The sequence below is a fragment of the Podarcis filfolensis genome (genome assembly GCF_964270895.1).
Source record: "Podarcis filfolensis genome assembly, chromosome: 5".
Lineage (NCBI taxonomy): Eukaryota > Metazoa > Chordata > Lepidosauria > Squamata > Lacertidae > Podarcis > Podarcis filfolensis.
In genome coordinates, this window is record NC_139608.1 from 21,819,459 (window position 1) to 21,844,011 (window position 24,553).

The window sequence follows — 24,553 nt, forward strand, 5'->3', positions numbered from 1 at the left end:
GCTAGAGACCACAAAAGTTCAAACCAACAGATGTTCTTTAAACTTCTTCCAATCATCTTCCACCGTCTCTTCTCTCTGGTCTCGGAGTCTCCCAGTCAGTTTGGCAAGTTCCATATAGTCAATACTGGGCATCCTGTGGCTGGGCCAGCCCTAGGCATTATTTGGCCCCAAGATTTGGGCTGCTCCCTGTCCCACTGTGGTCCCAATCATGTCCCCTTTGTATTTGTGTGGGAAAGGGGATGCAACTTCTCATTCCATGCAGACTGACACTGTGCACTTAACCTCTTTATGTTAGTTGGGTACTTACTGGAGTGTTTTTGAGCATTGTGGGAATGGACTAGTTGAACCTTCATCTTGGCTCCTATTGCTAGAATTGACCTGAGACCACAGGATTTTGCCCGAGCTCAGAAATGCTCCAAAATGTCCATGGGTTGTGCACACAAGCACCACTCCTAATGTATGAGTGCGCATTGTCAAACCCACTCATATCAACAACCTTCTCATGTTGAGTGGGAAATGTTTGACATGTGACGAGGTCTCCTGTTCAGGCACCGGAGCAGTGTCTGATGCTTCATGATAATACTTGGTGGGTACTGACAGCAATTATGGGGTAACAGCATATTTCAAAAAATTGCATAGTGTAAAAGAGAACGCAATTCGCAAGTAGTATAATTTGTGAATTGACCTTTAGTGCCTCACGTTGCATCTGTTTTTCTTGCCTCAATTTGGCCATGCACCAGTGTCAAGGAACAGGCTTATAAACTTAAAAAAGAGATGATGATGAATATACTGTAATGCACAGACTTTATTACAGTGCTCATGAGGCTTTAAGCCGGTGGGTGAAATTACCTCTATTTTTGAATGGAAGGCAGGATAACAGGAATTGCCAATTTCTGTATTCTTTGGGGATGTTGTAATTTTCAGGTACTAGACTCAGAGCTGGAATAACCCAACACAAAGTAAGTTACTGCTTGGGCTTTCAGCGTAGACTCATTCAGTGGTTTGTTAACAGGGTGAGTACTTAGATCATTTGTTTCTCTTCCTGCACTTGACTTCTTGTATTCTCTGCTCCTTACAGGGTTTAATCCTGTGTGGGAAGAAACTCTCACTTTCAACATCCACATGCCCGAGATAGCATTGGTTCGGTTTCTTGTTTGGGATCATGATCCAATCGGCCGAGACTTTGTTGGACAAAGGACTGTCGCCTTCAGCAGCCTTATGCCTGGTTAGTGACTCTGCTTACGTATCTTTGATAGGCTGGCACTATGGGTGAAATTACAACATGTCTCAGCCCGTGCTGGTGCTGTAAATTTGTGGGATTGGAAGGGAGGGGGCTCTAAACTAGGTTTCTTTTCTGCTCATGAAGCTTGAGATGTGGGGTTTTGTTGGAAAGAAGGATATGCATTGGCAAACAAGGAAAAAAGCAGTCTACATCAGAGTCAAGTCATTATGTGTGGCAGACTTTGTGACCAGGACTGAGTGGGGATTCTTGCAACTGATGTCTTTGACGGCCATTTCTCTAGTCCTTCTGTCCCTGGGCATTCAGGCTATGTTGCAGACGTTTGTGCCTCGACTGGTTGTGCCTAGACTGGAGTGCAATCTTTTTCTCTGGGATGTGGACATAGCCATTATTGCTTGTGCCTTGAAAAGCACAGACTTCACTTTTTCTGCCTAATGTCTCATGTGTACAAAGGGGGAGGTAGAATAAGCCCAAGCCTCATCATTGTCTTGTCTTATCCTCAGCCACCTAAAGCAGGCCTGTATGCCATATATTAACATGCATAGCTTGGTGTGGTAGCATCTTGACATACCAAATACTAATTGCTGGTTTCCACTTCCACCAGGCTACCGTCATGTTTATTTGGAGGGACTGACTGAAGCTTCTATATTTGTTCATGTAACAATCAATGAAATTTATGGAAAGGTAAGGGGGAGTTGTTGCCATTTTGCAGCCTACAGTGTGGTCTTCCGGATTTGTTGGTTTTATTCTCAGGACCCCAAGGGCCACCTTTCTCCATATGAACCAACCCAGACCCTGCAATCATCATCTGAGGCCCTTCTTCATGTGTCTCCTCCATGAGAGGTCCAGAGGGTGGCAACATGAGAAAGGGCTCCCTATTTGTGGAATGCTCTTCCCAGGGAAGTTGGCCTGGCACATTCATTACATATGTTTAGGCACCAGGTGGAAATGGTTCTCTATAACCAGGCCTTTGTCTGATTAGCATTCTATAAACCCTTTAAATATGCTTATGGGAGTGGTAGTTATTGGTTTGTTTTTGTTTCATTATGTATTTTGCATTCCCATTTCATATTTTTATGTTGTGAACAACCCTGTGATCTTCAGATGAAGGGCAGTATACTAATTTAATAAATAATAATTTAAATAATTTAAAAAATATTGTGTTGAGAAACATAACATATAATGAACGGTGATGAATCTGAGAAATAAAATATACCAGGCATGTCCAACTTTCAAGACACTGCGGTCTACCACTATAAAAAACCTGGCAGTGATCTACCCATTGGATTGAATGATCAACTACGGACCCCCCCCCCGATCAACCAGTAGATCCACCTGTTGGACATCCCTGAAATATACCATGCCTCTTCTCTAATGGAGCCCTCAGGGCAACTTCCAACATTATTCCACGCAGGTGGTAGAATAAGAGTAGCATATTAAAAGAATATGGCATAAAATTACAAAAGAAGCAGTAAACGGAATGTCAGGGTTTTTTTATTATTAGAAAACAAGTTACTCCTTTTTAATGTATGCGATCCTGTCTCTAATGTTTGCCATATCTTCCCACCCCCCACCTCCCAAAACATAAGAACAGTATTTCTGGATCAGGCTCAAAGTCCATCTGGTCCAATATCCTGTTTTGACCATCCATGAATGAGTTGCTTAGTTCACTACCGTGCTTCCAAAGTATACATTATTATTTAAAAGTCAGTGTCTCTAGCCCCTCTTCAGCTGTGGGGATCCATGGGCTTTAATATCTAAAGGGGCTTACCTAAAATTTGCTAGTTAGTCCTATCCCCTAGATACTGCTGTGTGTCATCGGTCTGAAGTTGGCCCATGCCTTGCCCCAACTGTAATGTTCCAGCTTCTCTAATAAATTAATTAATTTTCCTTATCTCTGGGGGGAGCCAGTTCAATGGTTTGCAAGACTGGGAAGCGACCCTCAGCAGGAATTCACTTTTTTTCTGAGAGAAGAGGGTTCTATGGCATTTGTTTCTCATCTAAGTAATGAATATAGTTATATATTGCAGCAGTCTTAATTGGGGTTTTGGTTTAGTTTTTAAAGGTAACTGATTTTCTTTTGAGGTTGAGTTTGGATGCATCTTAATTAAAAGCTGCTGCTATTCCATTTTGTTTCAGAAGATGGGAGATTTACAAACTTGCTCCAAGTTTTAAAATGGCAAAAAGTCATCTTCACCTTGGGTGGTTTTTTCTTTTTTTTCATGTGGATGAATATTTTTTATAGCTGAGGGGCTGTAGCTCAGCTTTTCATGCAGAAAGTCCCATGTTCAACCCCTGCCATCTCTAGATTAGGCTGGGAAAGCCTGCAGAGTTGCTGCCAGTCCGTGCATGCCATTCTGAGCTAGGTGGACCAGTGGCATGATTGAATATAAGGCAGCTTGCTACTAGCAATTCAAGAATCCTTATAAGATCATGACACAATCAGAGAAATGCAATGTGGTGAATTAACAGAAAGGATTTTTAAAATGAGAAAAGGGAGTTTTTCTATCAATATTTTTCATATCAATTACTATATCAGTACGTTGGGATTTGGGGACTTGATTTTTTCCTCCCAGTACTAGGCACCAGTCTGGTAAAACCCACCAATGTCTATTATCTTCTTGCTTAAATGTTCCAGTGTTTCTTTTGACAGAAGGCTGAATGCATATTTTATGCTCAGCTCATATATTTTAATGAAGGCCACACCATTAATAACTGGATGCAATTTAGTGAGCACTGGTAGGTCAAACTGGTTAAGAGTCTTAGTCTGCCTTACAGGAGGGGGCACGCCTGTAACAGAAGCCTGGAAACCATGTCATCTAGCTACAACATTAGAGGACAAAACCCTCTTTTTCCAATAGCTCCAGACAAGTACCTTTGCTCAAGCACCTATATAGATTTTCTTCCAATAGCTGCATTTAGATGTAACAATAAACAACCTCCGCTTTCTCGAGTGGAACCACAAGGAGAAGACTGGAAGCTTTTGCTTCTGTTTTCCCACAGTCCCCCCCCTCATTTTATCAAAACCGTCACAAATTGTGGTTAATCTTAATTATGTTTTACTGAACAAGTCCCCTTTGAACCTTGGTTTTATGGTTCTGGCTTATTTCAGTGAATCCTAGGTTAAGCACAGTTTAGGGTTTGAATGTAATTCCAAACCGTGGTTGAATCATAGGAAGAGGTGGGCAAACGAGTTAACCCAAGGCTCACCTAGGCTCATTCCTATAACAATAACCATGGTTTATTGTTACAACCAAACACCTGCTATGAGTCAGGCGCAAGTGATCTCTGACCTTCCCAGCTTCATAATCTGAAATCATAAATTTGTCCTTCACTCTCAGTAGGTAAGGAGAACTAGAGATTACTTGATTTACTGTGGCATGCAGTTCCTGCAGACTTCCCTCCAGATGTTGTTGATGATTATAGATGCCTACAACTCCCACAACCTCTGATTGTTGCCCAAGCTGGCTTGGGTGGATGGGAGCTGGTGTCAAGCAACATCTGGAGTACCTGTTATAGGTTTACTATTGGAACCATAAAAATTGCCAGCTATTACTTGATGCCCTTCAGGACTGCAAGATAGTTCCGCTCTATTCTCATTAAACCAGATTTTAGACAATGGAATTTTGAGGTTAGACCCCTTTATCCACCTTGCTTGGTCGACGTGGTTTATTGTCAAATAAAACAGTGTTTGTTTGGTACAGTGAATTTATGGCTGCTGTTGATTGGCACATCCTTCCTTCCCTTTTATGTTTCTCCCCTGTCTACCTAGAGCTTGAGGCTGCTGCTTTTTGTTCCTTGTTACTCAAGTCTTGTGGCTTTGAGTAACTCTCTTTTCCCTGGCGCATCCTTGCTTGGTGGAGATTCCTTTATTGTTGCTGCATGGACTTTGGCACATTGTCTCAGGGCTTACTTTAAATAGGTGATGTATAAATGGGCGTTTAGAAGCCAAAGATCTTTACCAGTCTCTAGTTCTGAGGAAGGTGCAGAGTTAAAACGTGAAGATCAGGGGTTATAGCCAGATGTCCAGGTCTGATGGAATCCAACAGCATCCAAGAGAGCCATGTTGGCTACCCATAATTCTATGACAAACATGATGTATCCTGTTGTTTTCGATGTGACCAAATCAATGGAAATTTAGCCCATCATTCTGTGCCTCTCTTTGCCTTTCAGTGGAGTCCCTTAATCCTCAACCCCAGTTATACTATAATGCACTTTCTAGGAGCCACAAAGGTAGCTTTTATTTAGCATGCCACTTCTGCACTTGCTGGGCGCTGATCGTCCTTTTTTTAAAGGAGACACCCCTAACCGCATGATCTGTTAACTGCTGTGTCACTTCATTTCCCATCAAGCGTTTGAAACCTTGGCCTGCTGTTGCTGCTTCGAAGTGGCCCATGTCATAAAATGCTCCTGGGCCCAGGGCAGCTTCTCACCCCAGGACATTTCTCGCAAGCTTGTCATGTGTGATTAGGAGGCCTCTCGTAAAACTCCTCTGCTATCATGGCAGGCTGCCTTCCTGACAGAGAGAAATCCCTTCATACATGCATGAACTCATGGCGAGCAGTGCCTGCTTTCTCCTCAGTTGACCAGGTGTGGACTTGCTTGGCTTGATCGCTTTGCTTGCTTGCTTGCTTGGGATTCTTCTCCATTCATCGCCCAGATAATGTACACAAGCAGCTGTTTAGAAATGCGTTTTTGTGTGGAATAGGCCACATTTTCAAAAAAAGGTAGTATTTCCCTCCTTTCCGTTCTCTATTCTTCTTTTTTAGAACAAGCAACTGATAGGGCTCCGAGGGCTCTTTCACAAGAACCCCAAGCATAATTCTGTGGAAAACAGCGCTAATTACATTCGGAAAAGGTCGATTGGGGAACGTATTCTCCGACGCACTGCCAGCGCGCCAGCAAAGGGCAGGAAGAAGAGCAAAATGGGGTTTCAGGAAGTGACGGAGCTTAAGGAGAGTGTGTCTGAGGCAACCAATTTGAAAGAGAAGGAAGAGATCCTGAGGCGTACGAGTAGAAGCTTGCAGGCACGTCCCATCTCCATGCCGGTTGACAAATACCATCTGGTGGGCTTGCCATCACCAGATCAGGAGGCACCTCCTGTTGCTGACACCACCAAAACCGAAAATACTTCTGGTAAGTTCCTTCTATAGAGGCCTCATAAATGCTTCTTAAAAACATATACATGTATTCAAGCTTTCATGGATTCTGACTCTTGATTATTATTTTTTTGGTAATAGTTGCACTTTTACCTAGTTTCTAGGAAATTTTGCTGAATGTTGTTTTTATTTTTTTATTTAATGTAAAAGTGTTAAATCTTATTGCCCGTGGTGTCAGGGAGAAAATCTTCAACACATCATAGGCATAGGTATAGGTGAACCTTAAATTATCCATACGAGAATAAATTCAGTATCAGGCTGTGGGACAGCAAATGGGCTTTATTTATTTTTCTTTCCTGGTATATCTAACCTCTGATAACCGCAGTAGCCATAAATGATTAGATTCTGCTTATTTCTTACTCATTTAAAGTTACAACAAACGCAAGAGTAAGGAATATCTTGGGAATACACAAGCATTTCTATCAACTTTAGTGGTTTTTAGTTTTTATGGGACGTGGGTGGCGCTGTGGTCTAAACCAGCGAGCCTCTTGGGCTTGCCAATCAGAAGGTCGGTGGTTCGAATCCCCATGACGGGGCGAGCTCCTGTTGCTTGGTCCCAGCTTCTGCCAACCTAGCAGTTCAAAAGCACGCCAAAAAAGTGCAAGTAGATAAATAGGTACCGCTCTGGTGGGAAGGTAAATGGCGTTTCTGTGCACTGTTCTGGTTTTGGTGTTCCGTTGTGCCAGAAGTAGCTTAGTCATGCTGGCCACATGACCCGGAAAAACTGTCTGCGGACAAACGCCGGCTCCCTTGGCCTGTAAAGCGAGATGAGCGCCGCAACCCCAGAGTCGTCTGCGACTAGACTGAACTGTCAGGGGTCCTTTACCTTTACCTTTAGTGGGTATGCCACTGTGATGACCATTCCTGGAGCAAGATAGCTTGATCACAAGTATTCATACCTTCAAGACGAAATGGCAAAAATGCACTCTCTGTGAGGATTCGTTTGCCATTGGCCTGGAAGCTGCCACATGGTTGTTGACAGGAGTGAGATACCTCCAGCATATTATACCTCTGTTCAAAGGTGTGCACAGGCTGCCCATTGGTTAATGGAACAGGCTCAAGATTTTGCTATTAGTACATAAAGTCCTTAATAGCTTGAGACCAGTTTACTCAACAAATCGCCTTGCCCACAGCCACTTTCATCTGTGGAGTTTGCGCTTCCTTGGAGGTTTTTGAGCATAGGTTGGACGGCCACCTGTCAAGGATGCTTTAGCCGAGATTCCTGCATTGCAGGGGGTTAGACTACATGACCCTTGGGCCCCTTCCAGCTCTATGATTCTAAGTGCCACATGATGTCCATTCTGCATCTGCTAGGTGATGAAATTTCAGTGTGGCGGCATCATTGACTTCTCTGTATTGTTTTAGACAACTGCTAAAACCTTTTATTTTATTTAAACAAGCCTATATAATTTATTATTTGCTTTTACATTTTGCTGATTTTATCCATTTACTGTTGATAATTATTTTATATTAATGTTTATTGCTTGCAGATTTTTTTTTTTAAATTAAGCAGCTTATATTTTTCTAAATATAAATAATTAAAGGGAGGCCTTGACCCTTGTAAACCTTGGCATGGTCAAACTTGTGTTCAAACCCTCTTCTTTTTGCTTATCCAACAGTCAGGTGCTTTTAAAAAATAAAAATCCATACACAGGAAATTGGAAAAGGTCCCTTATATATTTACTAACTCTAGAGGTAATAGGTTCCAATATCTGTGATCCTACTGTGTCATCAAGACAATATGCAATGGTGATGAAGATTAGCCTGTTTCATGGCAGTCTTGAAAGCGTTTTAATCTGACATCACTCTTCAGTTCCTAGAATTATAGATATGCAGAAATAGCGAGAAACAAAATGTACCAGTGAAACTGAAAAGGAAAAGTCACTTTCTTTTCATGAAAGCCAGATGCTTGTCTGAGGCCACTATGCATGGGAGTCCAGGATTTGGACGTGTAATTCAAGAATTTTGATAAGCATGCCTCTTGTTTGCAGATGGTGTTTTAACAGAGCTGTTTTGTTCTGTCTTTGTTTGCCATGCTTCTGTATAGTACAAATCTGAATAGGAACCCAGCTGAAGGTAATGGTTATGGTACCTCATTGACATTCTTTGCAACAAATATTACATCACGCCCGCAGTGATGTAATGAAACATTAAAGAAAAGCTTCAATGAAGTGCTATATATTTTCTCATTTCCTCATATCACATGAATAATTTTTACTAAACTTGCACAATCCCATAATTAAGTCCTTTCACAATTGTGATCGATTTTTACATTCTCCATTTACCTATTCCAAGACAAAATGTAGCCATAAACAGGTGGGTGAGCATCTTCCTAACTACTGCTTTTGTGTTTTGTTTTTAAATTGATATAGCAAAAAGTAAAAAAGCTACTAAAGAGGACCAACCACACCTGAAAGAAGCGGTCACCTCTTCTCCTGAGAAAGATTTCTCTTTTGCAAAGTTTGCGTCTCCGTTTAAAAGAGAGGCCATCGAAGCTGACATTTATGTGAGCTCACCTGTGTATGAAAAGCCGGAAAGCCTAGACTTTGCCATTGGGATAGCTGAAACCTATTTTTCCACGGAGTATTGGAAAAGTAATCTTTCCAGCGAGTCTGTTCACCCAAAGGAGGAACTTGAAAGGGACAAGAATGAAGGTATATGTTGCATGGGTCAAAAGATGTTGAATGATGCTCTGTTTTGCAAAGAACCAGTAGCTGGAAATTCTCTTTCTCCAGGACATCAAGAAGTAACTAGCGTTAGATCTCATGCAGTAGTAAATAGTACTATAGCCAATTCCCCACCACCTGATGTATCTTCACCTACCTTTAGTGATGTCCGTGACTTTCATTCTATACCAGCCATACAAGATAGTGACATTTCTCATCTGATCAGTGAGGTCTCTTTAGCAGATGAGAGTGATGTGGGCAGTTCTGTCTCAGCATTGATAGGACAGTTTGATGTCACAAATGACCAAACTAATTTGACTGTTGTTCCGAGTCCTCCTGGAATTAGCAAAAAGATTGACAATAGGAAGCCTGCACATGTACCACATTTGTCTCCACGTGATCAGAATACATCTTTTGACCACAAGTCTCCTAGTGTAACGCCAGTCGGATCAGCACCCAAAATTACTATGATATCAACCCCTCAGACAACAGAGTGTTCGCTGTACACAATTATCCATGAGGCCTCTCTTTCTCCAGCCTCTCACCAAGCATCAATTGGCAAACCTCCTTGCAAGGACGCAAAATATGTTGCAGAAGATACCTGTCCAGTGTTTTCTTGCATTTCACCTGGGCTAAGTGCAAACGCTAAAAGGAAATGTGGAGCCAACTGGAACTCTCTTAGCAATAGCAACTCTTGCATCTCTGACAGCTCAGATTTGGAACATACAATAGTTGTCCCTTTCACTTGTGTAAATTCTACAGGCAGCAGCCTAATGGAAGTTGACGGAGAGCTGCAGGACCTCTTGATAACTGCCTATGAATATAAGAGAGAAGATATGAGCCAAGTTGCTTCTCCTCTGAAACTTAAGCATAATCAGGACACTCTGTGCTATGACAGTTCAGTCTGCAGAAACCTAACCAGTGAGCATCTCTCCACCACCAACCTACTTGAAGACTTCAAGTTCAGGAGCAAGAAGAACCAATATCTTCCTTACCCAGAGCATCAGTGTGTTGATCTTTTGTACAATAATTATTTGCACATTTCAGACACCCAAAATGAATTGTTGAACATCTCTCCAACAGGTAACATGGAGAACTCTCCTGCTCTTAAGAATTCTCTGCCTTCTCCCTCGGCTCAAAAACAACCAAGTCCTTGTAAATCCAAGAGCCTTGGAGACTTAACATCAGAAGACATCTCGTGCAATTTTGAAAGCAAGTACAAGTATATCAGCAGAGGTTTCATTACATCTGGCATGAGAGACAAGATGGTGACTGCTCTGAAGTCTAAGAAACCACAGGCTACAGATTCCCTGACGGAACAGTTACGAAAGCTAGTGTCCTTTGATCAGGAGGACGGCTGCCAGTCATTTTGTAACAAGCAGGATGACGATTGCCCTAAAATGTTGGTGAGAAAACTGTCATCCAGGAGTCAGAGCAGAGTGAGAAACATTGCTAGTCGCGCCAGGGAGCGACAGGAAGCCAATAAGCAGAAACTTTCTAACACTAGCAGTAATGTAGCAGAGGTAGTCCTTAGAAATAAGCCTCTTGTACCTCCTCACATTATCAACAGACATTCCACTGGCTCTTATATAGCAAGCTATCTGGATAACTTCAATACGGACAATCTGGTCGACCGAGGGGTTCCGGAGGGTGCATGCACATCATTGCGCTATGGGTACCATGACCGGTTTTATACAGATGATTCTCTTTTAGAAACCAAGCCAAGCGAAGACGATAAACCAGAAATCTATTTTCTCCTGAGACTGTAAATTGTATAAATGTACATCTCCATTGTTTACAAGCTTTCTCACAGAATGAAGGATGATCCGTAAGCAACGTAGCCATTAGCATTTAAATGACTCCGAAATGTATTCTTTTCGCTACTGTTTGAGCCTTGTCATGAATTAATGTGTCCATTGCCATCACAGTTGATGTAAATAGATGTTGTAAAACTTTATGTACTTGGTCTTTTCCCTCATTTTTTAAAGAAATTATACACAAAAAAACGTTGTTTGCATGACATAAAATGCAAGAGGTCCTGATGTCCTGTATTTGAAATGCTTGTACAATAGAATTTGGTATGGCTATTGATTACCACAAATGCTGCACTCAATACAACATTTCTTCCCTCTTTTGTCTCTATCATTTTGCTGCTTCTAAGGAATTTTAGAGTGGTTTATTATCTCCACGATGTTCCCTCCTTTGAACCTCATCACACAGCTTTTTAATTGATACCATTCTCACCAAAGAAATTAAATACACCTGTATTTATTAGAGAGTGATCATGGTAATAGTAAGCACACTGAGGCAGTGCAGTTTTACACTAGTGAAAGGGATGATAGGGACACACATTTTGAATTCCAAATGTTGAAACAAAGGTTTTGAATTTTCAAGTACAAATTTCAGATTTTTTTGGGGGGGGGAGTAAAAGTAGCAAACTTGAAAGCCTTGCTTCATTGGCAGAAGGGAAAGAAAGCTGACATGCCAGTGGCATGTCTTAAAATATGCATTAGGATGTGAACTTTGGGTTTCAGGATTCGATTTGTGTTTTTTTGGGGGGGTGTGTGTGTGAAAAATGCCTCAGTCATACTACCATTTGTGCTTCCAAAGCACTGGCCTGCTTCTCTTGTGCTGAGATTCTACTGAGGATGCACATGAGGAATAATATCCCCCTGACTGAAGAGAATGGAGCAAGCATTGTCCCCAATAAGTTCTGAGGTGTTTATAGACTCCCACTTGTCTCTTGAATCATGTGTTCCATTTGCTATCTTTGTTTCAATCTACACTTCAGAACTGTCTGCCATTAGCTGAGTTGTAGCTCTAAAGAGTGACATTTTACATTAGGGTGGCTAACTTCTAGATTTGTTGTTGCTGAACTACAACTCCCATCATCCCTGAAAATTGACCATACTGGCTGAGACTCATGGGAGTGGTATTTCAGCAACATCTGGAAGGCTACTGGTTGTCCATCTTTGTTTTACATGAACCGACAATCATGTTGATTTGTTTCACGTTTCTATATCTCAGTGTTGGATATCTGCCTGTTTTGAAACCAGCAGTTGATAAAACATCTTCCTTACCCTTTGAGTGCATATCCTCTTAAGTATTATATAGGTTCAGTCTTCCCACGTTGGTTGCCTGACTGTGTAAACTAAGTGGAATCTGATCTCACGGAACTAGAGAGTTTGGATTTGATATCCCGCTTTATCACTACCCTAAGGAGTCTCAAAGCGGCTAACATTCTCCTTTCCCTTCCTCCCCCACAACAAACACTCTGTGAGGTGAGTGGGGTTGAGAGAATTCAGAGAAGTGTGACTAGCCCAAGGTCACCCAGCAGCTGCCTGTGGTGGAGCAGAGACGTGAACCCGGTTCACCAGATTACGAGACTACCACTCTTAACCACTACACCACACTGGTGTAGTGCTTTAATCCTGCCCAGTCATACATAGTTAATTAAATACTAGGGTTTTTCTAAGGGTATCGCCAATTTCCAAAATATTGTGCTTGTATTTGTGGCTAGATAAACAGTACTGCAGCAGCATCTAGTGACAGAAACCAAACATTGGATGATCAGGAAAAGGGGGAATGGCTGCATCCCATTCAAACATTCCTTGAAACTCGGGTGATCCAAGCACAGAGGCCCAGTGCAGATGTGACGTTCCTGATCCTCTGATCATGGTGTGTCACAGACTTTCTTCCTTTTTGCCTGATTTCCCACCTTCTCTTCTGTGTTTTCCTTTGACCATGGCATGATATTACAATTTCATCACAGGTAGCCATGGTTAACATCAAGATTACCCATGTCACCAGTGTTTGGAATCAGGGTTGGTGGGTTTTCCAAACCTAGGTTTCAATGGAATCTAGCTCATGTTAACCATGGTTTAAATTGATGCAACTGAAACAATTGTGTTGCTTTACTCAACTATGTAAAGTTTTTTTTTGGGGGGGGGGTTGGGGTGGTTGAAAGGAAAAACAGAAACCAAAAAAGTTTGTCATTAAAACCTACCTAAGATTTATAAGACTATCATACCTTCCCTTTTCTTTTCCAACAGAAGCTTTTTCACATTTCTCTGGGATCTATTAGATACCCATCTCTGATGGTCATAAAGGTGAAGATGATGCAAACCTTGGGCTGCATACTCACCATTTAAATCACATGACTCCCCCCCCCCAAGAATCCTGGGGACTGTTTAAGAGTGATGGGAACTATAGCTTTGTGAGGGAGAACCTGCAGTTCCCTGGTTTATTTGTGGAAGTTGTGTGCTTTAAATGTATGGCCTGTTTGCCCAGCCCTGCTTTCCATGTATTTTGTTCTGTATATTTGGCAGTGAAACACAGCAGCAAATTGGTGCAGAGTAGCCACATTAGGATCTAATGCCAAACCACAAAGACTTGCTTTTAAGTTATGGGCTGGTACACACTGTCTGAAACACTATCTTTTGCACCTCCTTTCATATGAAGGGCAAAAGAAACCCTAGTAAACCATGATCACCAAGCTAACAACTAAACTTGGTTTAACTCTGGGTAGCAATTATGGTTTGCTAGGGTGAAACAAACCATGCTTCTGGGTTCAGATATCACACTAAGCTTGCCGCTTTGTGGTTTAGTTACCCACTCATGAAAAAAGAACATAGCAGGAGGGCTCAGCTCCTGCACAACAAGCTCAGTATTTTGTGCAAACATGGCCAATTATGCCACACTTATAATAGGAAAAACTAGGCTGTTCATCATGCGCTTTTGAGACAAGGGCTTTTTCAGGAAGAGTGATTGTAAAAGAAAAAGAAAAAAACTTGTCCAAGTTCTTTCCTGTAGACTAGAAGAATGCAACGTTATCCTAGAGGGTTTGTTCTCATTGTAAGCTGAATTTCTGGCTCAGTGTAAAAGTAATACCTCTTTTTCTTTTGTAATACAAGATATTATTTGTATTCATGGAAGAGAAACATTAAAAGAAATCCTTAAGCACCGAAATGCATGTTTTTGAAAAAAGAAACCAAGTTGAAAGACGCTGTCAAGTGAGTGGCAGTTTGTAACAGCAGTTGTTCTGTCTTGTCATTCACATCCACTCTTTTCAAGGGGAAAACCACTTCTCAATTCACAAGATGGACAGTCATTCTGTCTAACTCAATGTAGCCTGAAGGATTGCGCTTTTTCACAGTGGAGGCTGCGGAAGTATCCGGCTTTGAAATAAAACTTGCATAGGCTGTATCTTTCTTGACCTGGCAAACACTTCTGCAACAGAATTAGATTAGTTTTAAACACACCTATAGAGAAAGCTTTGATTCCTAGCAATAACCAGGGCACTCTTTATCCTGTGCACACACATACGCATTTATTCTTTACTTCAAATAAACGGTTTTAAAGGTGGAAAGTAAATGCACTTGTTCCATATGCACCTATGACATTAAGATCTCTCATTCCCCCATAGGTAAAAAAAAAGGTAAAGGACCCCTGGACGGTTAAGTCCAGTCAAAGGCGACTATGGGGTTGCAGTGCTCATTTCACTTTCAGGCCGAGGGAGCCAGTGTTTGTCCACAGACAGCTTTCCGAGTCATGTGGCCAGCATGACTTAAATGGCTTCTGGCGCAACGGAACACCATGACGGAAGCCAGAGCGCATGGAAAATGCTGTTTCCCTTCATGCCATAGTGGTACCTATTTATCTACTTGCACTGGTGTGCTTTCGAGCTACTAGGTTGGCAGGAGCCATTGTTTGTAAAAGTTCGGCTCCATGGCAACACATTATATTTAAGTCTGGCCTGTAGTATGGATAACGACCAAATGGGCATGGTTTTCTCATTTTACACACTTCATTCTGCTGCTTCTGCTGTTTATAGGGAGGGCAAAGAACTCAAGAGGGATACAGTTTCTCACTTCTCCCATCCATTTCCTGGCAGTCAAACACTGAGTACTGGAAATCATGTTCAGTCTCAACCCAAACTTTCAGCCATAACTTCACAGACTTAAGAACTGGAAACATGGTGTTTCTTTAAACACACACCCAGAGCATTCTTAATTTTTCTGTAAAGCAAATTACATATTATTTTAAATATGTGGTGACACTGATCCACCCCTCCTTCTAGCACCTATTGTTTTTTTTTTTATAATATATTTATTAAAGTTTTCAAATAAAGCATATATTAGATAAGCACTTATCATTGTCCATTTAACATCTCTCAATTGTTACATGGGACTCCCCCACACCTCCCGCATACACTTACATCATTATTAAATTAATTTCAAACAAATTATCATTTAACTCATCTTAATTAATAATCTTAATTTGGTTTGACATATAATTCAGCCTTAAATCTAATTTAATGGTAGACAATTGTCTGCACTGGCATCCAATTCAGCACTCAGCCAAATTACAATATTTTTGTAAATAAATCTTAAATTTCCTCCAGTCTTCTTCCATCCTTTCTTCTCCCTGGTCTCGAATTCTGCCGGTCATCTCGGCTAATTGCATATAGTCCATCAGTTGCATCTGCCATTCTTCCACAGTGGGTAGCTCCTGAGTTTTCCAATTCTTGGCAATTAATATTCTTGCTGCTGTTGTTGCGTACAAAAAGAATGTTCTGTCCTCTTTTAACACACTCTGGCCGACAATACCCAGGAGAAAGGCCTCTGATTTCTTAGTAAAGGTGTATTTAAACACCTTTTTTAATTCATTATATATCTTCTCCCAAAAGGCCTTCACTCTAGGGCAGGTCCACCAGAGGTGAAAAAATGTTCCTTCATTTTCCTTACATTTCCAACATTTGCTATCAGACGAATGGTATATTTTGGCCAGTTTAACAGGGGTCATGTACCATCTATACATCATTTTCATCACATTTTCCTTCAACGCATTACATGCAGTGAAGTTCAGCCCAGAGGTCCACAACCTTTCCCAATCTTCAAACATAATATTATACCCAATATCCTGCGCCCATTTTATCATTGTTGATTTTACCATTTCGTCATGTGTGTTCCATTTCAGCAGCAAGTTATACATTCTTGAAAGTACCTTAGTCTTAGGTTCTAACAGTTCAGTTTCTAACTTTGACTTTTCCACTTGGAATCCTAGCTTTTTGTCATTTTTAAACACTTCTTTAATCTGAGCATAGTGTAACCAGTCTCGCACTTTGTCTCTCATCTTTTCTAAACTCTGCAATTTCCAGTTGTCACCATCCTTTTCTATTATCTCCCAATATTTTGGCCAGTTGGCCTCCATATTGGCTCTTTTCCGAGCCTTAGCCTCCAGGGGTGACAGCCACCTCGGAGTTTTATTCTCCAGTAAGTCTTTATATTTTGTCCAGACATTAAAAACTGATTTTCTGACAATATGGTTCTTAAAGGCCTTATTTATCTTAGCTTTATCATACCATAAATATGCATGCCATCCAAACGCATTATTAAAACCTTCCAAATCCAAGACATCCGTATCTTCAAGAAGTAACCAATCTTTTAACCAGCAGAAAGCTGCAGCTTCATAATACAACTTTAAATCTGGCAGGGCAAAGCCCCCTCTTTCTTTCGCATCTGTTAATATTTTAAATTTGATTCTGGGCTTTTTGCCCTGCCAGACAAATTTAGAAATATCTTTCTGCCACTTCCGGAAGCACTCTGTCTTGTCTACAATCTGCAGTGTCTGAAACAAAAATAACATTTTTGGCAATACATTCATCTTGATGGCAGCTATTCGGCCTAACAAAGAAAGTTTTAGTCTTGACCAACTATCCAAGTCTCTCTTAATCTCTGACCAACATTTTTCATAATTATCTTTAAATAAACTCAGATTTTTTGCTGTTATGTTTACCCCTAGGTATTTAACTTTTTTAACCACATTTAGTTCTGTCTCTTTCTGAAGCTGTTCCAACTCAATATCTGTCATGTTTTTCCCCAAAACTTTAGTTTTTTGCTTATTTAACTTAAATCCTGCCACTCGACCAAAGTTTTGAATCAGTTGTAGTACTCTTTTCAAACTAGACTCCGGCTCCTGTAATGTCAGAACTAGGTCATCTGCAAAAGCTTTAAGTTTATATTGTTTCGCTCCGACCTGAATCCCTTCCACCAACCGGTCCCCCCTAATCATATTCAGGAGCACTTCCAGAACCGAAATAAACAGTAATGGGGAAATCGGGCAGCCTTGTCGTGTACCTTTTTCAATTTTAAACTCTTCTGTAACCACATTGTTAACTATCAGTTTAGCCTTTTGTTCTGAATATATTGCCTCAATCCCGTTCTCAAACCCCCGTCCCACTCCCATTTCTTTTAAATTCCCCTTCATAAATTTCCAAGAAATGTTGTCAAAGGCTTTCTCCGCGTCTATAAAAATTAAAACTGCTTTAGTGTTTATGTTTGTTTGTAAAAGTTCCAATATGTCTATGATGTTCCTTGTGTTAGTAAACATATGTCTGCCCGGGAGAAAGCCTGCCTGGTCTTTATGAATTATCTCACTTAAAACTTTCTTAAATCTTCGTGCCAAAACATCTGCAAATATTTTGTAATCCACATTTAAAAGGGAGATGGGACGGTAATTCTTGAGTTGTGTCTTTTCAGTTTCTGACTTTGGAATCAATGTGATAAATGCTTCTTTCCACGATTCAGGCGCCTTCTTCCCCTCCATTATTTCATTACTGACCTCCAACAAAGGTTGTATCAAATAATCCTTCAATGTCTTATAGTAGTTAGAGGTCAGTCCATCTGGCCCTGGTGATTTGCCCTGTTTCAGACTCAGGATGGCCTGTTCAATCTCTTGTCGTGTTATTTTGCCATTTAAAATTGTTCTATTTTCTTCTGACAGCTTTGCTAATCCATTTCTCTCCAAAAATTGTGTAATCTCTATTTCATCTTGTGGCCCTTGAGTATATAACTTTTTAAAATACCTCTGGAAGCACTTTCTAATCTCTCCCGGGTTCTGAATGTTCCTTCCTTCAACCTCTAAGTTTGTTACTGTATTTAATCTTTGTCTCCTTTTCAACTGCCAAGCTAGCAGTTTCCCACATTTATTTGCCGATTCAAAAGTTTTTTGTTTCATTGTTTTAATTTTCCATTCTATTTCCTGATTTATCAGCTTGGAGTATTGCGCCTGATAAAGTTTGATTTCTCTCAGAATCGGTTGGGACTTCGGGTTAGATCTTAACTTCTTCTCCAACTCTTTGATACTTTCCAGAATTTTATCTTTCTTTTCATTTTGCAGTCTTTTCTTTAAGGAATTCTGTTGAATCAAGAACCCTCTCATCACAGCTTTACTTGCATCCCAGATAGTTCTTTTTTCCACCGTAGTGTTCAAATTAATCTCAAAATAGTCCTTTAAGGTTTTTTGGGCCTTCTTTACAATTCTTTGATCTCTAAACAGGCCATCATTCATCTTCCATCTAAAGGAGCCGATTGGGATCAATGTCATATCCATTCTCAAGGCGTTATGGTCGGAGCATGTTTTAGGGCAGATTTCCACCTTCCTCACCTTAGGTGCCAGACTTCTAGTTATCCATATTTGGTCGATTCGTGTCCAAGTCAGTTGAGCTTCAGAAAAGAATGTTCCTTCTCTTCCCAGGGGGTTTCTAACTCTCCAGATGTCAACCCAGTCCATATTGTCAGTCATTTCAAAAAAGGTCTTAGGTAGTCTTCCCTCTTTAGTAATGTTCTGGTTCTGTGACTTATCCATATTTGTTGATACGACCCCGTTCATGTCCCCCATCATGATGACGTTGTTGTAATCCAGATAATCCAGCATGATCTCGTGCAACTTCTTATAAAAATCCGATTTTCCTTCATTTGGAGCATAAATTCCTAATATCAAAATTTTTTCTCCTTGATACTGTACTTCTATTGCGAGGATTCTTCCACTTTCATCTTTAAAGAGAAATTTTGGTGAAAGGCTCTCTTTTGCATAGATCACTACACCTCTCTTTTTAACTGTATCCGATGATATAAATTCTTGACCAAGCCTTTTATTTATTAACACCTTTCTATGGAGCCTAATCACATGTGTTTCTTGTAAGCATATAATGTCCAATTGTTCCTTTTTTAAAATATGAAAAATTTTAGACCTTTTTTCGGGACTGTTACAGCCATTTATGTTCCAACTCAAAAGCTGCAGAGACATCCTGGATAGGTCTGGTTATTCTTTCTGGGGTGGTACCTTGTTCTCCGGTCCTTGAGGATCCGAGGGGGCGGGCTCCCCTGGAAGTTCTGGCGCTGGCAATCCAAGTCCTTTGTGGAGGTCTTCTCCGTGTGCTCCCAAAAACTTGTCTCTATCTTCCACTGTTTTGATTTTGATCTTTCTCCCTCTGTAGGTAAAGGATAATCCTTGTGGAAACTCCCACCTGAAGATAATTGCGTTGCTTCTCAACAGTCTTGCCAATTCCGTGTAGTTAGATCTAAGGTCCAGCAACTGCTTAGGAATGTCCTTGTAGATTTCAATTCTCTTGCCCAAAATGTCTAGTGACTTTTCGTAGTGCAGGCCCAAAATCTTGTCCCTTTCCTCCTTTGATCTCAGTGTTATCAAACAATCTCTGGGCTTCTCTGTCCTTCTGACTCTGCCAAGCCTGAAAGCAGATACAATTTTAAAGTCTTTTTCCTCTAACTTCCAAAACTTGGCAAATTCCTTAGTTAGAAATTCAATAAAATTATCTTCTTCCACCTCTGGTATTGACCGTATCCTCAAGTTGGTCTCCCTGTTTCGCAGTTCTGTCATCAAAAAGTAAATCTGATGTTCTCCAACTTGTTTGCTGAGTGGTCTTACTTCTTTCTCAAGTTCTTCCAATCTTTGACTAGTATCTTCAGCCAGTTTACGATTTTCACCTACAGCCTCCTTTAATTCTCCAATAGACTGGGCATTCTGTGCAACTTGTCCAGTCAGCTTGTTCAAGCTTTCTGTGTTCTGTTCAATTTTAGCTGTATGCAAATCAGCCTTCTTGTCCAGAGCCTCCAGTTTCTCCAAAATTTTCTCCAAGACAGAGCTACTTGTCCCTGAAGCCATATCTCCCAGGTGCAGCTCCTCTGTCTCACCCTCCCCTGCCTGTATTAGGGAGGCCGCCTCTATGTCTGGAGGCAAAGTGGAAGGCAAGGCCGGCACAGAAGATCTACGCTGTGAGGCTGCAGATAAAGTTAGAGTTGTTTGTTTAGTCCTTCCTCTTCTCCTTGCGCCACTCATTCCAAAGTTATCTGTAATCCAAGGTCAATCCAAGTTGTTCCCATGAGAAAGCAGAGTCCCAGATGCAATAGTCAAACAGAGGCCGGGAAAGGGAAAGTAAAACAAAGTCACTGCTGTAAGTCCAAAATCCTCTAGAGGGAGCTTAATACGTCTTCAGGGAAAAGATCAAATCCAAGTTAAACTTATAAATTTAAATCCAAGTCTATCGCCTCCACAATGTATTATTTTTAGCAGAGTAAAACTTAAAGCAAAACAGTGTTTCTTACAGTGCCTTGACTGCAACAGTTTCAAAGTATCCAGTTCCAACTCAGAATGTTTCAAAACCTGAATTCAATGTATCCAAAGTTGCAAACTGGTGCTCATCCAGGCAGCTCCAGCACCAGAGATTCTTATTTATTTTATAATCCACTGGTGCCACAGAAGAAGGATATCAGTGCACCCCGAATATGACCAGCAAAAGTCAATAGCTCAAAGTCTTTCACTCAGAAAACTGCTTTAACAGGGTGCCAGCATTTAGTTAACGCATAACTTTTTGTCTCCACTCCTCCTGCTCTTTGCTTAAAGTTCAGTATAGCGGGAGATGGGCTTCCTGCTTATCCTCACTCCGTTTTCAGCCAAATTTCAACTTTTTAAAAAAGTTTTAAAAGTTTCATAAAGTTCTCAAAAAGTTTCAAAAAGTTGACAAAAGTTTCAGAAAGTTTTCAATGTCCAAATTTACTCACGGGTTGTAGTTTCCAAAGTTCAGAAAAGTTGCAGGAAGAAAGGACAGCGCTGACCGGCAACAGCAATGCGGCTTCACTTCGCTGTTTGCGCAACGACCCACAGCGCCGCTACCCCCTCCGCGATCCGGAGCCCCTTACAGGGTCCCTTCAACGTTTTGGGGGCTGCTTCTGGCGCCCGCCGGGTCCCGAGACCACAGGCTTCTGCCACCTGTGGTTTTCCTGAATGGGTCTCCGCTTCGCCGTAGCGGACGACCCGTTTACAGCGGAGCTCCCTTCTCCTTACTCGGAGAAGGCAGCCATTACCGGTCGCGCCGCCTCCGGAAGTCCTTCTAGCACCTATTGATGGTAGCAAATACTGTTTACTAATAGGGGCCCAGACTGTAGGAAGGGTACCTAATATTCAAGCCATTGCACATTCTTTTAAAATGTTGCAGTTAATAAATTTATCCCTGTTTAAAAACCCAAATGAGTGCCTTCCCTCTTTATTGTGGGGGTCAGGGACAAGGGGCCTTTCTTCCCTCTGCTGATTTTTATAAAATCTGGCTGTAATACAATATGACAAAAATGAGAAAATCTCCATCTAAATCTAATTTGAAAGTAATACATTTTGCAATAATGATACTGGGATGTGAAACTGAAAACCAGTTTAAGAACAAAATGATTTCAAAACTGATGCAGAAAGCATTTATATTATTTGCTCTGACCGACGGAAACCAAGCAGTAGTGTGACTGCTGAGAAGCAGGAGTTTATATTGAAGGGGATGTGAGTATTAAGTGTTCGGTCTAATTTTTACCTATCATTTGATATGAGAAAAAAGGAAGGAGCGCTTCATTGGAAATTGCATGAAAACTTCATAATGTATCAGTGGAGGCTGGTTCATTAGCAAATGGGGCACTAACCCACCAACATCAGTCTGCCCTATTGATGTTTCGCAACTATAACCTGTTGCAGGATCTTAGCCAGAACCAGTTGAATATAGCAGAGCATACGCAGACTTCCAGAAGCAATCAGTTGCAGGCAGGTAGGATGAAGCAGGAACAAGATGCTGCTACCAGTAACTTGATTACTTATAGGTGATTATTATTCACAGCAGACTCGCAAGTTACTATATACAGGATACAGACATGGTTCTTAATTCTATCTTGAACAAACTCCAAATGACTCTCAGAGCACTCACACTGACCAACTAACCAGCAAGGAAGGTCATGAGTCATCATGCCTATGTGGAGACCTTGACAATAGCAGAGTTGTATCCAAGGCTCCATATCTCTAGGCAGAATAACTCCCTCTGTTCAGTCTTCTTGGCCTTCAGCCAACTCCTAAATTGCTTCTATGGGAAGCTGCATCAAATAGCACATAGTCAAAAATCCCAACAGTCCCTCCCCCCTTAAACCAGCCCAAGATACAGCCCTGCCTGTCAGCTTCCTTCCCCCAAGTCTCAATGTTGCCCAACAGGAAGGAGAATTAGTCATCTCTGCCTCTTGTTGAATGTGCCTCCACCTACTGTTGGCCTCCTTGGCTTCCGCCCAATGGGCATCAACCACAGTGAAGAAGAAGAAGAAGAAGAAGAAGAAGAAGAAGAAGAAGAAGAAGAAGAAGAGTTTGGATTTGATATCCCGCCTTTCACTCCCTTTAAGGAGTCTCAAAGTGGCTAACATTCTCCTTTCCCTTCCTCCCCCACAACAAACACTCTGTGAGGTGAGTGGGGCTGAGAGACTTCAAAGAAGTGTGACTAGCCCAAGGTCACCCAGCAGCTGCATGTGGAGGAATTTGGTGCCACCCACCTCTTGCCTTCTGTTCCAAGTTGTTGTGGCACCCCTTGAAGAGCCCTCTCAGCTTGGTGCAGGTGAACTGGCCGCACTCCCCTAAATCTGCCTCTGCCAGCCACCACTGCAAAATTCAGCTGGTTTTCTTAGAAATGAGTGCAGTCGTCCCTGACTCTTCTATATGTGAAAAGGGACCAAGGTGTTCATTTGTGCCAGTGCTGCAAATGGAGCCCCCCATCTTATTTGACACACTCCATGGAAATTGTAGCAGCGGCAGCAGCAGCAAAAACAAACACTTATAAGATGTGGGTGACTTCTAGGGTGGGTATGTATCCCACATTACAAATGACAGTCCTCCATTTGAAGGAGTCCACTGATTGAGGGGCCTTCTAGTTCATTTCCAGTTTCTAAAGATAAAGAACCCTCAGAAGGGAGACCAGAGGCCTTCAAGTTGCCCATCAACACTTAGTTGGACAGACATGCAGCAGGCATTTGGTCACTTGGTCACAGTCTTCCCCATTGCGGTGATATTTAAATCATGGTCACTGGATTGTATCTAAGGTAGCAGTGAGGAACATAAAAAAAAAAAAATTTTTTTTTTAAAGTATTCTCTCTCCACACAAGAACCCTCTTCCATAGCCCTGGAACTTATTTTTAAAAGTGTTGATATTTACCCATCACTGTAGAAGAATGGGTGACCTTTGCGAGAATGAGAAGCCAGAAAGAAGACGGAAGGTGATAAAGCAGATCCTATGCCTGTTGCACAGTTTTTGCTGTCTGTAGCTTTCAGCATCTGAGGCATCCCCCGCTGAAGTAAACCAAGCCAGACAAAGATGCGATTTCCTAAAGGTCTTTCTGTCCTGAAAGAAAAGCAGTGTGTTGCCAGTGCTTCCCATAGACAGATCATATTATGGCCTGAATGTACCACTAACAGCAACTGAAAAGAAGTATACCTCCCCAGTACTGCCCCCTTCTCTGTCTTTTTCCTGTATGTAAGCTGACATAGATTAGGCTGCCTTCCTAGAAGGCCGTTGACTTTCTAGGGTACCCTGCAAAAGATATTTGCAAGAAGTGTGTGCAAAGAATGCCAAGTGATGTATTGGTCCAGTTTCTCGTTTAATGGAGAGGTTTCCTGTCTGCTGGCTAAAAAACACACATACACCCAAGTGTGGAATAGGCAATTATTCCAATTTGATGGGAAATAGCGGTCTGCACCCCATGTGATGCAATCTAAATTAATTTTTTTGCGCTCTCCAAAAGAGCGCATTTATTCAGCACAGTATTATCCATCTACTTAACAAATATGTAGAGTATGCCAGCAGCACGAGAGTGTACCAGCATTGTTAACAAATTCTAGAATGTCCTATTTTTTAAAAACAATATTAAAATTAATATACCTCTTTCCATTTAGCAGAAAATGCAAGGGGCATTCCAGCATAATAAATACAAAATCTATTAAAATTGATGAGTGAAATAACAACAGCAGCAACAACAACAACAATATAGTAACCAGGACGTCAGGCACTGGTACTCACTGTCAGGAAATACCTGGGTGAACAGATAGGTTTTCACTTCCTGGTGTAAGCACCCCAACAATGGAGCCTTCCTAATCTTATCTGGGAGTGTATCCCACCTAGTGTGTGCAACAATGGGTGGAAGTAGGGTGCTCCACCTCCCACCGGATGCATTTCTGAAGGGGTACAGTTGGGGGGATAGCATTTCTGGGGTGGTGTGTTCACTTTTGGTCCCCACCCTACACTCAGCCCTCACCTGTGGCTCCTAGAAGTTGTCAGCATGAGACAGCAGGCAGAACCCAGGAATGGTCAGCTAAACCAGGTGAGGGTAGCTGATGGGTCTTAA

At 41.5% G+C, this 24,553-nt stretch overlaps 1 protein-coding gene across 15 annotated transcripts in view; it reads left to right on the forward strand.

Annotated features, from left to right (window-relative positions):
• PLCH1 (phospholipase C eta 1) overlaps nt 1–11,178 on the forward strand; it is a 141,833-nt gene extending 130,655 nt beyond the window's left edge. For 7 of the 15 annotated variants that reach the window (XM_083613032.1, XM_083613033.1, XM_083613025.1 and 4 more), the window contains 5 exons: nt 1,079–1,225; nt 1,845–1,924; nt 5,414–5,473; nt 6,010–6,376; nt 8,772–11,178. In XM_083613032.1, coding sequence (XP_083469158.1) covers nt 1,079–1,225; nt 1,845–1,924; nt 5,414–5,473; nt 6,010–6,376; nt 8,772–10,834 — 2,717 coding nt within the window. In that variant the 3' untranslated portion in view covers nt 10,835–11,178. The remainder of the gene's footprint in view (nt 1–1,078; nt 1,226–1,844; nt 1,925–5,413; nt 5,474–6,009; nt 6,377–8,771) is intronic. The other 8 variants (XM_083613038.1, XM_083613035.1, XM_083613037.1 and 5 more) reach the window with 2 other exon arrangements.
• The last annotated feature ends 13,375 nt before the right edge of the window (nt 11,179–24,553 follow it).